General features: G+C 37.6%; 1 protein-coding gene across 1 annotated transcript in view; it reads left to right on the top strand.

The window, feature by feature from the left end:
* Positions 1-4,947: 4,947 nt before the first annotated feature.
* LOC124288143 (coatomer subunit gamma-2-like) overlaps positions 4,948-16,009 on the top strand; it is a 70,852-nt gene continuing 59,790 nt past the window's right edge. The window contains exons 1-2 of the mRNA XM_046724717.1: positions 4,948-5,100; positions 15,269-15,318. Of these exons, the coding sequence (XP_046580673.1) occupies positions 5,061-5,100; positions 15,269-15,318 (90 nt within the window). The 5' untranslated portion in view covers positions 4,948-5,060. The remainder of the gene's footprint in view (positions 5,101-15,268; positions 15,319-16,009) is intronic.

The raw sequence follows: 16,009 nt of genomic DNA, 5'->3' as shown, positions 1-16,009 counted from the left end.
GTATAGGGAAACCTCTGGACACATGATTGTTGGATAAAGTGAATATATCAAACAGACAGTGAACACAGGATGTTATCATGCTTAATATCACGAAATACCAAATATATAGGAATCTGCCTTTTCTTCTACTTAAACGTTTAAACTGTTCTTAAAGAAGTCTTAATTGCCATCGTAACTGCAGAAATCTATTCCAGCAGTGTTTCATGCATGAACATGGACAGGTAGTTAAGCGTCTTTCGTTCAGCGACATAAATCGTCAGGAATAATAAATAATGCGCTTATATATTATCTGTGAAACAAAGTCACGCTTGGATTATCGGCGATCTATGCTGCTGGTGGTTACTGGAGCGTTATCGACCTGCTCTTCACAACAGTATACCTGTGTATGTAATACCGGGAAGGGCGTCGGAGAACAATGTGGTATATCAGGTGCATGTCTACAGCTAAGACAATGCTGGCTGTCTTGGTTCTCACTCCGTATTGATTCATCAGCTTCACAATGGTCTAGGGTGTACTTTATATATAATGTACATATGACGCCAGTTTTTCTCGTGCATCTTATGTTATATATTTATTGTCGCCATGGTTGTGTACACACTCAAGTCCTTTTTGGCATCACTGTACAGTGTTGGGCTGCATGCCTACACAGACAGGTCGATACTCATTTACAGGCTTACCTACGCCGAGTACAGCATTGCGCACTGCTACACACATAGAAACGGTAAAAACAATGTTCGTACTGCTTTAACATGGACATCACAGCAGCCAACCTCTCCGTGGTATCAAGCTAGTGTTTGTCTTTATTGATCGTTCATCCATACGCAGCTCAGCTTGATGATTTATTCACACGACATACATGCTACTTTCATCATCACGCGAACTTCTCACCTTAATTAACCCCTATCTCGCATCTCACACTATATTAAAGGTGTATAAATATACAGTGTCCTTTAGAATGTGGACAATTGTAACAAGTTAAATTATACTTGGAAATTAAACTGTAATAGAAACATGCACGTTCTACTGCTTCCTTTCTTTCAAAAGTACGATAATCTGTTCTTTACAAATTAAGTGTAATCCAAAAATACCACGAACTGACCACCTTCTGAAAGGCACCGTAGTATTCATAGCTTTCGGCCATGAGAGCTATGCCAGTTTACAAAGTATTGTCAGAGGAGTACACAAAGTGTAGGTGATCTGTGATCTAGACTACCAGTTGTCAGACGTCCTTTTCGTGAGGAGTGAGTGAGTTTAGTTTTACGCCGTTTTTAACAACATTACAGTAATGCCACGGTGGGGGACACCAGAAATGGGCTTCACACATTATACCCATGTTGGGAATCGAACCCGGGTCTTCAGCGTGACGAGCGAACGCTTTAACCACTAGGCTACCCACCGCCCTTTTTCGTGTGGAAGTCTCTGTGTGGATCGCTGACTTTGTGTGCTTGCTATTTTCACAAGTCTGGTTCCGACATGTCACAGTGCATTTCAGTCCATTGGTAAGGCATTGACAACTTGGCGGTTTACAGACTGTTGTGTACTTGCAAGAAAAATCTCCATGTGATCATTTTGTTCCACCCATCCATGACCATCTGAGTTGTCAATGCCTTACCAATGGACTGAAATGCACTGTGACATGCCGGAACCAGACTTGTGACAACATGGTATTCGAGGACCATGACATGCCGAAGAGAGACACTGGTGATGAAGCTGACGTTTATGATGCGGAACAGTGACTATCACAAACCAATTAAAGGAACTTGAAGGTACTCTCACTATTTGAAGTTAACGAACTGTCTTGAGAATAAATAAAATGATGAGTTTTCGAAAAAGTTTCTTTGAGCTTACAATTTCGACTCTTAAAATTCAGGAAAAAAATATGATTTAAAGGTATCAAATAACACAACTTGATATCAATTGAATCCTTTTAATCATGTTAGCACTATTTGTACCTCCCTTTTTTCATTTCCAACTTATTTGCTAAACTTCACTCACAATTAAAGCTTGAAATTGACATTTTTTTGAAAATGTTGGGGTTTTTGGCGGCCATCTTGGATTTAGCCTCGTTGTGAGTTTGAGCTACCAAACCGACATGGCCATCATACTTTTTTGATATGTAGAGACCATAACAACTTAAAAAAACGTAAAAGTGTTTGTTCCCTCTGAGTGGTACCGAAAAAAATTGTCTGGCTCATGGCCTATCAATGTATACGTACAATTATTAAAAGTTCACATACTGTTACAATTTTGTGTAGAAGAAAGGCGTTGGTTAGCGTCAGTGCCATGTGCCATAGCAGCAGTGTGTTTTTAACAACTACCACAACTGCATACATAAAGTACACTGCATGTTGAAGAGCGTAAATATACATCGGGTAATTTGTCACTGATATATTGCCGTGATGGGATGAGTTTCTTTGCATTGTGAAAATAACATGAACTCAGTTTTAACTAAATCGTTCATGAAAGTAAGTAAGTGGTTGATTAAAAGATTAGGTTAGATTGTATTATCTCAATTACAATGTCTCCAAAATAACAGATTAAAGTGGTAGTACATAAACGTATGCTCATTGCATGGAGTGATAACATATGCATGCAAAATGGCTGGCTTGATAAAATCGTTATATCACAGAAGAGAACGTCCCAGGTGCTGCTTGACGATATCCCTACAACAACGTCGTCAGACTGTCTTGCGTACATTGGAAGTATATCAAGTCGACATGCAAAGGGAGATTATCTACGAAAGCTGGTTTCCTCCGGGTTACACAAAACCGAATATTTTCCCACTGACTTCGATAGTAGGCTAATGGTATACATGTATTGTTTATAAATATTGACTTAGCCATCACCAGCTGTTACAGTGGTCACATTAAGCACAAGTCATCATGTAAAAGGATACCACTAAATATTTTTTAAATATCTTCAGTTTTAGTTTCTGGATGGATGTATATTTAAAAACATAAACATATTACACAAAATCAACCAGTCGCATCTGTCAGATGATTCAGTCTTGTTAAAGAGCTTGTTGAATTACGGATTCTGATATTGGTGTAGTATCCCACCGGCTTGTCACTGGTCACAGGAACCCGGTTCATCAGCACCCTCAGGAAACACAATACTCAAGACCTTGGTCTGGCTGTCAAGTACAAGAAAGACCATGATGTATACAATTGGATTAAAAGAGCAGCCGGACTTGCCCATTCTCCCTGCTGCTGTTGTCCAAGACACGTCCACCGTCCACCGACGAACAACAACAACCGGTTTTAAACAAAACTCTGCCACATCGGCACCCAAATGTCTTGCCCCCTCTACATGCAGCCCAGACAGCGAATGGGACTTCTCCCAGAAAACACTGCCTAGTCGAACCCACCAAGAACTTTCCGGAGAATATGTAGACTCCCCAACACTGCAGCCTTCTGCATTTAATACCCAGAATGTCAGAAGGGCTGTGCTCCGGGTGGAGAACCCGGGCACTCTCCTGATCTGCGCCAAGAGATCAGGAGGTACCAAACCAAGGGCACCGAGAACAATGGGGAGCCTGACGACAGTGTACTTGGGATGCAAGCGAGATATTTCAAAGGCGAGGTCCGCATATTTAGCATGCTTTTCCTGAATCTTGCCAATCACGTTGCTGTCAAAAGGGACAGAAAATTCAATGATATAAATGAATTCATTGGCTTTATCAAAAAGGACAAGATCAGGTTTGTTGGCTGGAATTTTTCTTACGCTGTATATGGACCTATTCCACAGAAGTTTGAAAGCATCACTTTCCATGACGCCCTGGACATATTCAGGGTCGTACCATGGATGGACCTCGGAGTCAAAGCCACGGGCATGGCGAAGACGATAGTAAGAGCAGCGAGCCATACCATCATGTCGTTTAAGATATGCTGTTTGTGCAAAGGAAGGGCATCCACTGACAAGATGTTGGACAGTCTCTGTAAACTCATTGCAAAGTGAACTTTTCATATTGTTATTTTCTTTTAAAATCACATTTAGGCGATTGCGAGTGGGAAGTGTCTGGTCCTGAGCGGCAAATAGGATTATTATATATTTGTATAGCGCCAATATCCAGCTCAGCTCAGCTGCTCAAGAGGGCTTTGTTTTTCCTTCGATCATTGGATATCAATCTCAAACGGCATATTGTATTATCAATCTCAACTCCATAGTGAAACTCCCTTTCATCGAAATCAATACTGTTGTAAAAGTTTTGGGAGAATATATACTTCAGGTTTAGTTTGATTGTTTTAAGGGATGAGACAAAGATTAGATGTGCGCTGGACGGTAGTTTGTTGTTTAGTCTGTAGAAAATTTTGGAGGATACCTCATTGTGGAACTCTGGCAGTTTATAATGCAAAATTAATTACACCCAGCCACATATAATGAGAATCTTGTTTAATCAGGTATTGGGGAGGGCAATAATGATAGTCAGACATATATTACGTTCCAGCGTCACAAAACGGCAAAATGAATTCTTTTTTACCGGTTCAGACGAAATACGAGAAATATGCAATTAATTTGCATGTGAATAAATTTACACTTCAATGCAAACAAACAATGTACAGTTAAATATCTAAGTTTCTTTCTTGATTCGACACACACGCACGCTTAATTCGTTTTTGTATTTTTTAATTATATGTAGGCTCCGGGTTCGTATTCACGTGAACAGGAAGAATAGAAGATTATAGATTGTAGATTATCCCTGACGTGAAGAACACTTTTGTTTCAGTCGCTTCCTGGAAATGATATGTAAATATAAATATATGAATTATTTGTCAATTGCTGCTCGCCTATCGAGAGTGTATGACATGTGTGTGGATTCTCCTTCTCAATGTTCTATGACGTTGCCGTTCCATTTTATGGTCTTACATGTAATGTTTGTTCTACACTCTTGCAGTGATCCTCCCTTTCAATGCATGTTTACAAAATGATTACTCCCCAGCGCCGACAGGAAGTCTTTTTCGGTCATGCGCATTATTGATGAAAGTGACGTGGAATCTGTGTATGTGGAAGAGAAACCGTTTTGAGATATAATTCAGGTGAAACAGGAACGAATACTAACGATGCACATGCTTAAACGAGACAAGAAAGAAGAAGAAGATGGTGAGTGACGTTAATTAAGTATATATGTTATTGTAGGCGACATTAGCGTCGGACTACATCCGGCTCTCTACTAATGTTATTGAATTATATGGCATCACATATCCTGTATCTCTGATACATTCTACAGATATATTTTAATGCCTTTTGAAGATATCTATCGAGTGGTTAGATCTGTTGAGGGCACCTCTGTTAAGTGACATGTAGTCTTAGAGATGGACGTACTTTTCATGATTCATGGATAAAGTTATGTAGGATAATCGAAGAAGTCATGGTTATATCACTCTGGATGTCTAGAAATGTCTGAAATGTCAGGCAAAGCATATGGACAGCGTTTTAATTTGAACATTTTGAAATCAGAAAGACGTAATCCGAAAATCTCATAAAAGATCAAGATCGCTTTTGTATCTTCAATTTTTCTATGCGCACACAAGTTTTCCAGAGGTTCCAGGTTGTGTTGTCTGACTCTGAGGATCCACTAGCCGAGAGCCGCGATGCAGTCCTATACAGTCAAGACATGACCCTGCATCGCGTCTGAGAACACCACCTTCATAAATCCTATTCAGATTCTAGTGGCCGATTACCCCTCGTATTTTCTTGAGATTTTTTAAATATATTTCCTGTGGGTTTTTGACTGAAAAGTCGATATCGATGTACTCCCAGATAATGTCCCTATACATACACGTAACTGTCATATTTTTGTGATCATACATTTACATAATAATGGGCCTGAAACCCGTTGAGGTCTTGTTTTAATGATAGCGAGCTGACATGTTGTGCGCATGCGCCAAATTTCTATAGTCCGTATCGGAGGACATTCTTCATTAGCGGTACGCAATACTCACTCTCGCCTCCCGTTTCGCGCGCTCGTACTTTGGTCGAATCACACTTAATGTATATTCAATTTATCTGCTTTTATGTCATAATTTACAGATTTTCCTTGCAGAGAGGATTCAATTCATATCTCTACAAAAAGAGATTTATTTTTTTAAAAATAAACAACGCAGTGCACAGAAGACTTAACCCCATGGATGCAGAGGTTTCTTTTCTCTGAAGTTGTGAAAAATGAACGTTGAGCAACTATTGCGTTCGTGATGCACTGCTTTTAGATACGTCTATAACACAGATATTTAGAGTATTTAATTTCCTATCCGATGATGTATATTTGAAGCGCCAATACACAGGCGGTTTGGAAAGTAGACTTTGTTAAAGGTTGTCCGCAATTTACTGCATTGAAAAGCAGTAATGTCTCCGTTTACAGCCAGACGATTTTTTTATTTGGCATCTTTAATGAAACTTTGTGCGAATAAAATATTTCGTGATATTTGAACGACATAACAATATATGAAATGGATTTGTATGCTTATGTATAACTTTCTACGTTCAATGTGAAAAATGGCTTGACGAAAGTTGATTTTCCTCTGACGTCAAGTGACGGCAGAGAGGACGCATGTACGCACGCACACACACACATATATATATATACACGATGATCCAATCTGTTTCAATACAAAAATCCACATTGTAACCGGATGCGGTTTTGGTATTATCACAAATTATAATGAATTAGGAAATTGAACATGAGAAAGGAGGTAATAGCTAAATGGTGATCCTATCTCCCTAGAAATTAGTTGTTAGATTCCCAAACTCTCTTGATTATGTAGATGTATTTTGACTAACGTTGCATCATTATTAACAGAGATTGAGCCTTATTTTCAAATGTAATGACATTTCTGAAAATACGACACCACATTAGTTGTATGTTGTAAATATTTGGCAACACCAGAGAAAGATGACATCTGTATGTTGTTTAGTATATATCTCACCTAATTTCCGTTCAAGGTATAAAAATCTCGGTTTATCATAGTATCAAATGACTGTTTTTTAGCTATCATTAGATCTTATATTCGTAATCTGATGAGAAGAAGTGAGTGAGTATTGTTTTACGCCACTTTAGCAATATTCCAGCAATATCACGGCGGGGGGACACCGGGAAATGGCCTTCACACATTGTGGCAGAATAAGTTGGACATGTGCACTGACGTAGGTATCAATAAACTACATTCAATAAAACCAACTATCGGTTGACGAGGTTATTATGCGAAGAGGTCGTATTGGCCACACAAGATATATGCATGAATATTTACGAAAAGGTGAGGATCTCCGCTTTGTGCCCCCATGTGATGAAAGAATCGCAGTCAAACATGTCCTGCTTGACTGTTATTTTTCCATCACAAAGGATATATATTTCGGTGCCAAAACGGTTAAAGATCTTTTTAATAATGTTAACTGTCATTTAATTATTGATTTTATAAAAGAAATTGATCTGATCGATAAAGTTTGATTGATCTGTTTGGTAGATACATGTATATGCATTTTTATCCCACCGGCATGTAATGCGGTGGGATATAGTCGTCGCCTCGTCCGTCTGTCCGTAATCATTTCGTTTCTGGAGCATAACTCAAACACCGTTCGTTGTTTTTCAGCAAAAATTGGTAGATTTGTCAAACATAACCTAAGGTGGTGCCTTTTGCTATTTACAGATTATTGTCATTTTTATTTTTCTTGGTTTCCATGGAAACATTTTGGAATTAGTCTTAAAGAGGGGTGGGCTTCGTTTCCGGAGCATAACTCAAGAACCGTTCAATATTTTTCAACAAGACTTGGTAGATATATTAAACAGATCTTAAAGTTGTGCCTTTTGCTATTTCCAGATTTTTTTCATTTATTTTTTTCATGATTTCCATGGAAACGATTTGCACTTAGTCTAAAACCAAGCTGGACTTGAAGTAACTGTCAGATGATTTGTTCTTTCAAAGATGTGGGGTCCGGGGGGATATGTCATCTTCTGATAACTCTTGTTTATATAGTCGACGTCTCGTCCGTCCGAAATCATTTTGTTTCCGGAGCATAACTAAAAACCGTTCAATATTTTTCAACACAAATTGGTAGGTATATTAAACACAACCTAAAGTGGGGCTTTGTCTCAAAATGAGGGGTGCGCTTCGTTTCCGGAACACAACTCGAAAAACCGTTCAATATCTTTCAACAGAACTTATTAGATATATGAGAAAGTAGTTCCTTTTACTATTTGCGGATTTTGGACATTCATATTTTTCCCGGTTTACATGTAAACGATTGGACTTTAAGTAGCTGTCAAATCATCTTCTTCTTTTTGAAAAATATTGAACGGTTTTTGAGTTAAGACTCTGGAAACAAATTTACATGCCGGGGTGTGGAGTTGGGTGGGATGGAGGGAGTGATAAATGAATTGTTTTAGTCACCATATAGCTAAAATATTGCCGGTGTGACTATAATCTTAACTCACTCACTCACCATTTGAATAATGTCCTGGATAGATAAACAATTGGATAGTTTACCATGTATCTTACTGTGTACAACCTCACAAGAGCTGATTCAAGATCGGTTTCAGCGAAAGTCAAAGAAAATATTTCAAAATATAATATTTATGTTCCAATATTATGCCCGGATCAGGCTTCTGATTGTTCATTATCATGTGGCTATTCTTTTCATAGTTATACGAAGAAAGGTGAACTTTTAAATACCCCTTTGGTATAAACTATCAGAGGGATGCTTGCGATTGGGCAAAGGGAGGACACATCATGTTTTTAAAAATTTTTTGGTACAGTTCTTGCAGAAATAAAGTGAACAGTTTAATATCATGTCATGGGATGGGATTATTGGCAATATATAGTGATTACGCCGTGTATATTATAAAACCCCTCCGAGTATATCGTTAAACGTTTGTGACAAATGCACACCTAGTGAATCATTAAACACCATTGTCAATAAAAAGGTATAATACAAAATTCATAACCATGATAATTCCTAATAAATATGTGTTTACATACATTTAAACATATATTAATAACTTTCCTAAAGTAAAACATTCTGGCCCCCGTGATATTGCTGGAATATTGCTAAAAGCGGCGTAAAACTAAACTCAGTCAGTAAAACATTCTGTTTTACTAATATATCCTTTAAATTATATTTCTTTGAGAACATACAGATCTTATCAAATCTATAAAAAAATATATGGAAATAATCTGTATCATTTGATAGCATATTAGAAGAACCATTCGATTCATGTAACCTCAGAACTTTATACATGGAGGGAAAAGTATGCAGATTATCTATGCTGCTGTTTAAAGGATATTGCATTGCCTTAAAGGAAAAAATAGTCAATAACAATGGCAAACTAATATTTATACAGAAATATCGAAATGTAATTGGATGGAAAACTATTTACTGTCAAGAACAACGAATAAGACAAAGTTCAGATAATTAATTCCAACACCATATTATTCATAGAATGCTGACAACAGATAAAAACATGTTCAAATATAAAATTGTAGCATATTCTCTATATTCTTTGTGCAATGCTGAAACTGAAAATATCATTCGTTTGTTATTTGAATGTACACAGGTAAAACTATTGAGCCACAACCTTATAAAATAGACAGAAAATAAATCCGGTACTAAACTAAAAGTAGAATAGAACATCATTTTTTGGCTTAAAAGAAAAATGTAATCACGCGTGAATTTAATATACCTTGCAACAAACATTACGTCTACACAAAAAATTATCTCCATAATACTACCGAACTAAAACATACCTCCTGAAATCTATATCATTCAGAAAAATATATCTCATACACAATCTGTGAATACGACAAATTTGTGACCTTGTTTTACATAACCATACTATATTGTACGTGTCCTTTGCACTATGTTGTATATTAATAAATCTTCTTGATTCCATGGACACATCTTTTTGTAGAGATATGAATGGAATCCTCTCTGCAAGGAAAATCTGTAAATTATGACATAAAAGCAGATAAATTGAATATACATTAAGTGTGATTCACCCAAAGTACGAAAGCCCAAAGCGGAGGCTTAGAGTGAGTATTATGCGTGCAGCTAATGAAGAATGTCCTCAGATACTATACGGACTATAGAAATTTGGCGCATGCTCACAACATGTCAACATGTCAGCTCGCTATCGTTAAAACAAGACCTCAACGGGTTTCAGGCCCATTAATATCTAAATGTATGATCACAAAAATATGACAGTTACGTGTATGTATAGGGACATTATCTGGGAGTACATCGATATCGACTTTTCAGTCAAAAACCCACAGGAAATATATTTAAAAAATCTCAAGAAAATACGAGGGGTAATCGGCCACTAGAATCTGAATAGGATTTATTAAGGTGGTGTTCTCGGCCGCGATGCAGGGTCATGTCTTGACTGTATAGGACTGCATCGCGGCTCTCGGCTAGTGGATCCACCCAATAGGAAGTGCTAACGTCTGCAGAATTATCCAGGTGTATTTGGTTTTTGATCAGATAATGGTAAAATATTTTTAGTGAACAAAAATACAACATGTTAATGTTGTTCAGCCTACCTTTAGACAAGATAATTTATTTCATAAACTGTTGCATTATTATGCTTGTCATGTGTTTTCTATCGGTAACCCACCAGTGCAATCTCAAGGTGTCGTCATATGTTTTCGATCCTTTTGTTGGCTGTATATTTTTAGCGATGTTGTAACAGTAGGGCCCGTTGTATCAAAACACTCGCACTATACAGTCAAACAAGTAAAATTGTACAGATAATAAACAGTTTCCCCTTCTATATCACTCCAAAACAGTTTTAACTGTAGCTGAAAAAACAACAACAAAACAACGGAATTAGATTTCCCATTTTATTTACCGAGTAGAGTTGCATATGGTACAGAAAGTCCTAGAAGTACACATAATATAGGCATTCCCTGTCCAACTACAACCTTATGAGCATTATCTGGAGCTTCTTGATTCCATTGCCTGTAACTGGGCTTTCTTACCTTGATCATATGGGCATGTCTCGCTTAGAAACAGCATTAGAAAGAGCATTAGAAAGACATATAGGTGTATAGACCGAACCCTATTACTATATTAAAGGAAAGGGACGTAACGACGAAACCACCCTCTCCTCAATCAAAGTTAGATTTCACCATGTAAAATATTTTTAAGGCCTCGTCGGCCCCGCCAAGGCCTACGAATCGAAAGCTAGATGATTTCCCTACAAAATGAGCTATAAATGGTCACAATCGGATCATTATTTCAAAAGTTATACGCCACAACTCACCGAAAACAGCTACCTCCACAATTCCAAGCCAAAATCATGGATCAGCCAAGGTCATCTATGGACGACAAGTGAGTATGGTTGCCGATGATTTTGGAGAAAATACCTGCTTAACGTTGAGGAAATGATATCTAGCACAACATAGGTGCTGTCAACGTGGTTGGAATTAATAAACAAATTTTAAAGGTGAGGTTTCGCTGTCTTGGCTGATCCATGATTTTGGCTTGGAATTGTGAAGGTAGCTGTTTTCGGTGAGTTGTGGCGTATTTTGAAATAATGATCCGATTGTGACCATTTAAAGCTCATTTTGTAGGGAAATCATCTAGCTTTCGATTCGTAGGCCTCGACAGGGCCTTAAAATATTTTACGTGGTGAAATCTAACTTTGATTGAGGAAAGTGGTTTCGTTGTTACATCCCCTTCCTTTTATATAGTAATAGGGTTGGGTCTATACACCTATATGTCTTTCTAACGCTGTTTCTAAGCGAGACACGCCCCTATGACCTTGATAACCTTCTGTAACCAAAGTAAATTAAACAGCACTAGATTGTTAAAAAATGAATTTTGGAATTCATTGCTGATTTAACGGAACGATTTTTTGCGATTTTGGCATGCCTTAAAAGTAATTATAAACCCAAAGTCACTGTGTTCTTTAATCTGATTGGTTGAAAAATGTGATCAAATGGTATTTGATTCCCGGATATTCGCTGTGTATTAATACATACAAACATCGCTTCACACCATTGTATTGTTAAGTCCAGCTGTGGTGACGTCATTAAAATCATATTGTGACGTCAAGTTCGAATGACGTCACAAATGAGCAGTTCTAGATGCTACCATGGGAGACAGCCGAAACGGCCGGCTGATGACATTTCACTGCTGTACCTGTACTCGATGTCAATGAGTGCAGACACAAAAACGTGTGTGGACCTTTTGGTTTACTTTTGTGTTTACAATGTCGATAAACATCATGTGTTGGCCAATTTCCGGGTGTTATTGAGTATTTGAAGCACAGGAATATTTCATTTGAAACCTCCGGCAGACTCCGTCGGTTCCAAATGAATTCCCGTGCTTCAAACAACGCTCACACCATTGTATTGCTACGTCGTGTAAATACGAGTACGTTTTTTGTGTTTTTTGTTGTTTTACAAACTTTCTGCTCAGTTTTAATCACGGAAAGTGACTTTTAGAATATCCTTTACAATATATCAAAAGTTTTGTTTTCGTTCGTATTCCCCTTTAAATTCTTTCTTGTTTGTCTGCTGTGCTCAGATCTTGGAAGAAAATATTTACCAAATCATTTTCATAGATATCCAAAGGTTATTAAATTTATATCATTACTAACAAATACAAGCATTTTATACTTCAGAATTGATCACTGTTTATATTCCATGCAACGTTACAAAGAAAGAAAAATAATAATATTTGAAAAAAAAATGGAAAAGTTACTATTCGGGTGAATATAAATGTACGTATGTTTTATGCACTATGGGCCTGTGTCCTCTTCAGTACGGAATTAAGGTTGAAAACCATTCTCTCAAACTCTTGGTTTAGTTATTGCTCATTAAAATCATTCTCTCAATTACTGAGTGTTTGGGCTGGTCCATTGTATAAAATAGGTAACAGGCAAGAGATTAGCAGTGTACTGGACCATGAACTTTGTTGTTATAAGCTGTAGGGGTTATGGGATTTTGGATGTTACCGTTGCCAGGCGTGTTATCTTGGGTAACCAATGAGACTATACACCAATGTGAAAAACCTGAAACGTTAATCACTTTTTCGCATATTAGACTGTTAAAAGACACATGACATGGAGCAGGATTCTTTGTCAACGGGCCGAGTCGTAGGTGCATCGAGGATGCTTGTGTGTGAATTAATATATAATTAACTTTGGCAATCTATAAAATGTCTAGATATTACAGTCATGTTTTAAAGTCACTATAAGTATAATCAGATCGTGTGCATTTTATTAAGTTTGAAAATGCATACAAATATGATAATAAACTAATTAGGATTATGAGACAAAATATAAAGACATGCATTGACTTTGTTATTTTTCAGTCCTAACATTTTTTACCACTGGCAGATGGTTAAACTTCAAAATGTTTTCATTTTGTTATCAAAATAATGAAGATGGAAATATTATCGAGTAAAATCGTAACATTTCGTAGCTATAATGCCAAAGCCCTGACACAAAAACAACAGTCTGAATCGCCAGAGCTGTGACGAGGGCCTGAGTCAAGTCATACATCCCCCTTCCAGCCCTGTATAGTATGACCAGAAATTATTGAGAATTTTAGGAATATGTTTAATTGGATTTCTAGTATAAACAACCTTGACCAGCTATAAAGTCCTTGGTTTCATTCAAGAGAGACAACTCCTTTTATCCTTTTTTCATTAGTTTGTGATGAGTTATCCCCCTTTGTTTACTTGCTAGCAGACGACATTTTCAGTGATCCTCAGTATGGATGATTTAGAGAAGAGGAAGTTGATTTTAGAGTATTATAACAAGGACATCAGATCAGCTAAAGTGATTTCAAGTAGAACAGGCATCCCTTTGTCCACTGTTTATCGTGTTTTGAAAAATATTGCAAATGGATATGGCATTGAGCACCAGGGAGGCGCAGGTAGGCCCAGAAAATTGACTGTCGGTGACAGGAGGCGGCTTGGTATTCTTGTTTCTAAAAACAAACGAAGGACTTTAGAAAACGTAAGGCTGAATATGAGTGATTGAGGAACTGTGGCTGTCTGTAAGGAGACAATTAGAACTGAGCTGCATGCAGTGGGTTGGCAGAAAAGTCGAGGAATTCCATCACCGATCATGAAACCTGAACGAAAGGAGTGAAGGTTGAACTGGTGCTTACAGCATAGAAATTTTAACTGGGACAATGTGATTTTCTCAGATGGAAGTTCTGTGTGGCTGTTTCCTAATATACTGAAATTCTGGACCAAACAAACTGAAAATGACTTCTGTAATTCCCTGAGAAAGTAAAATCCTAAATGTAACATTTGTTAGCACATTTGATCACTAAAAGGCATTATGTATTTATCATTTGCTCATCTTTGCCCATTCCATTAATTTCCAATATCGGAAGAGGGATCTGCATTGAGATTGTATTTTACAATTATAGATATTGCCTTTTCACATTGTAATCTGCCAGTCATTATCACAACTTATGTTACTTTATTATTTTAAGTGACAAAATATAATCTATGCCAGTTTGGGGCTTTGGTGTAGCCTAGTGGTTAAAGCGTTTGCCAAAGGCCCGGATTCGATTCCCCACATGGGTACAATGTGTGAAGCCGTGATACTGCTGGACTAGTGCTAAGAATGGCGTAAAACCCAACTCACTCACTCACTATGCAAGTTTGTTTTGTCATTCATGCATTTTTGTGTTCAAGTATGCCACGGGGATATCATTATTATCCCATGCCACGAAGTGGGAGGGGGATATTGGTTTGAGTTCCATCAGGCCGAGATGATAGGGACATATTTTATCAAAAAACGTTATAGATAGGGAAACCAAATTTGGTATGTCTTTTCAGGACATGAATGCCTTGATGGAGTTCGAAAACGGAAACTGTGTTATAATTGTTTTACAGAGTTATGGCCCTTGTCATGCGTTTCTTTACATAGTGCACGGTATCCAAATGGGGACAGATTTTCTCAGTAACCGTTATAGATAGGGAAACCAAATGTGGTATGTGTTTTCAGGACATGAATGTTGTGGTGCAGTTAAAAGACAGGAACCAAATAGGAACAGAACACTGTGGTGGGGGATATTGATGACCATGTCTTCATGTTTCTGTTATCTTTGCTGACGCATCTGACAGTAGGTACTTCACATGAACCCAATATTGACAGGTACATGTGTGCTCTGTCACTAGTGTCAGCAGCTTTGATAACATCATACCTCCTGGTATAGTTTGACAAATCAGAGGTTGAATAAGGGGAAGTTTGTTTACAGAATGCAGTAAGGAATCATGTGCATGTTATTCATATTGCTGACATCTTGGATTTCAGGAGGAGGGAACCCATTTGGCAATCTGGAAAAGAGCACTGTTTTGCAAGAGGTATGTTGTAGAAACTGAAATGTTTTTCTTAGTTATACCATTATCTGTTATGGCAAACAAAGTCATTATACTATGGAAAGAAAATCACATAATAATGACTGCGGACGCTTGGAAATATCATACCCAGGCAATGTTTCCTCAACTGGACTGTGGGACAAGTAGACCAGTTGGTGACTCATGTGAAACATTGTGTTTAATATGATTTGTAAAAAGTAGAGAGGTACATTGGCAGATTTTACAAGATGAACACAATTTACATGATCTAGTCTACTAGGTTCAGACATTCAATTTTGTGGGAGCCTCATTGATTGAGTAGGTTAATTTACATGTTGCTGATTTTTGTTCCTCATAATATATTCACTTTACGTGTTGCTCAACTTGCTGGGATATTCACTTGTATTAACAGTCTGTTATTGTCTTTGAATAGTCACCATACAATCCTATGTGGGGTATAGCAGCAAACAGAAAGAAAAACTTTGGGTGGTTCAATTTGATTGGAATGATATGGGTGGCCCAGTCATTTGAGGCCACACTGCAGTTTGTTGTGCTGATGGATCGTGGGCCTGAACCCTGGTTCATTCTGATCAGGTTCCTAGGTTTGTCAGCACTGTATACATGCTCATTGGTTTGAGTCAGGGCAAACCACTGAATCCTGCCTGCTTTCTTCCCACTGAGTGATATAACTGGATAT

This window comes from Haliotis rubra, unplaced genomic scaffold (assembly GCF_003918875.1).
Source record: "Haliotis rubra isolate DU_JTF1 unplaced genomic scaffold, ASM391887v1 Scf111, whole genome shotgun sequence".
Classification (NCBI taxonomy): Eukaryota; Metazoa; Mollusca; class Gastropoda; order Lepetellida; family Haliotidae; genus Haliotis; species Haliotis rubra.
This window is presented reverse-complemented; position numbering and strand designations above follow the sequence as displayed.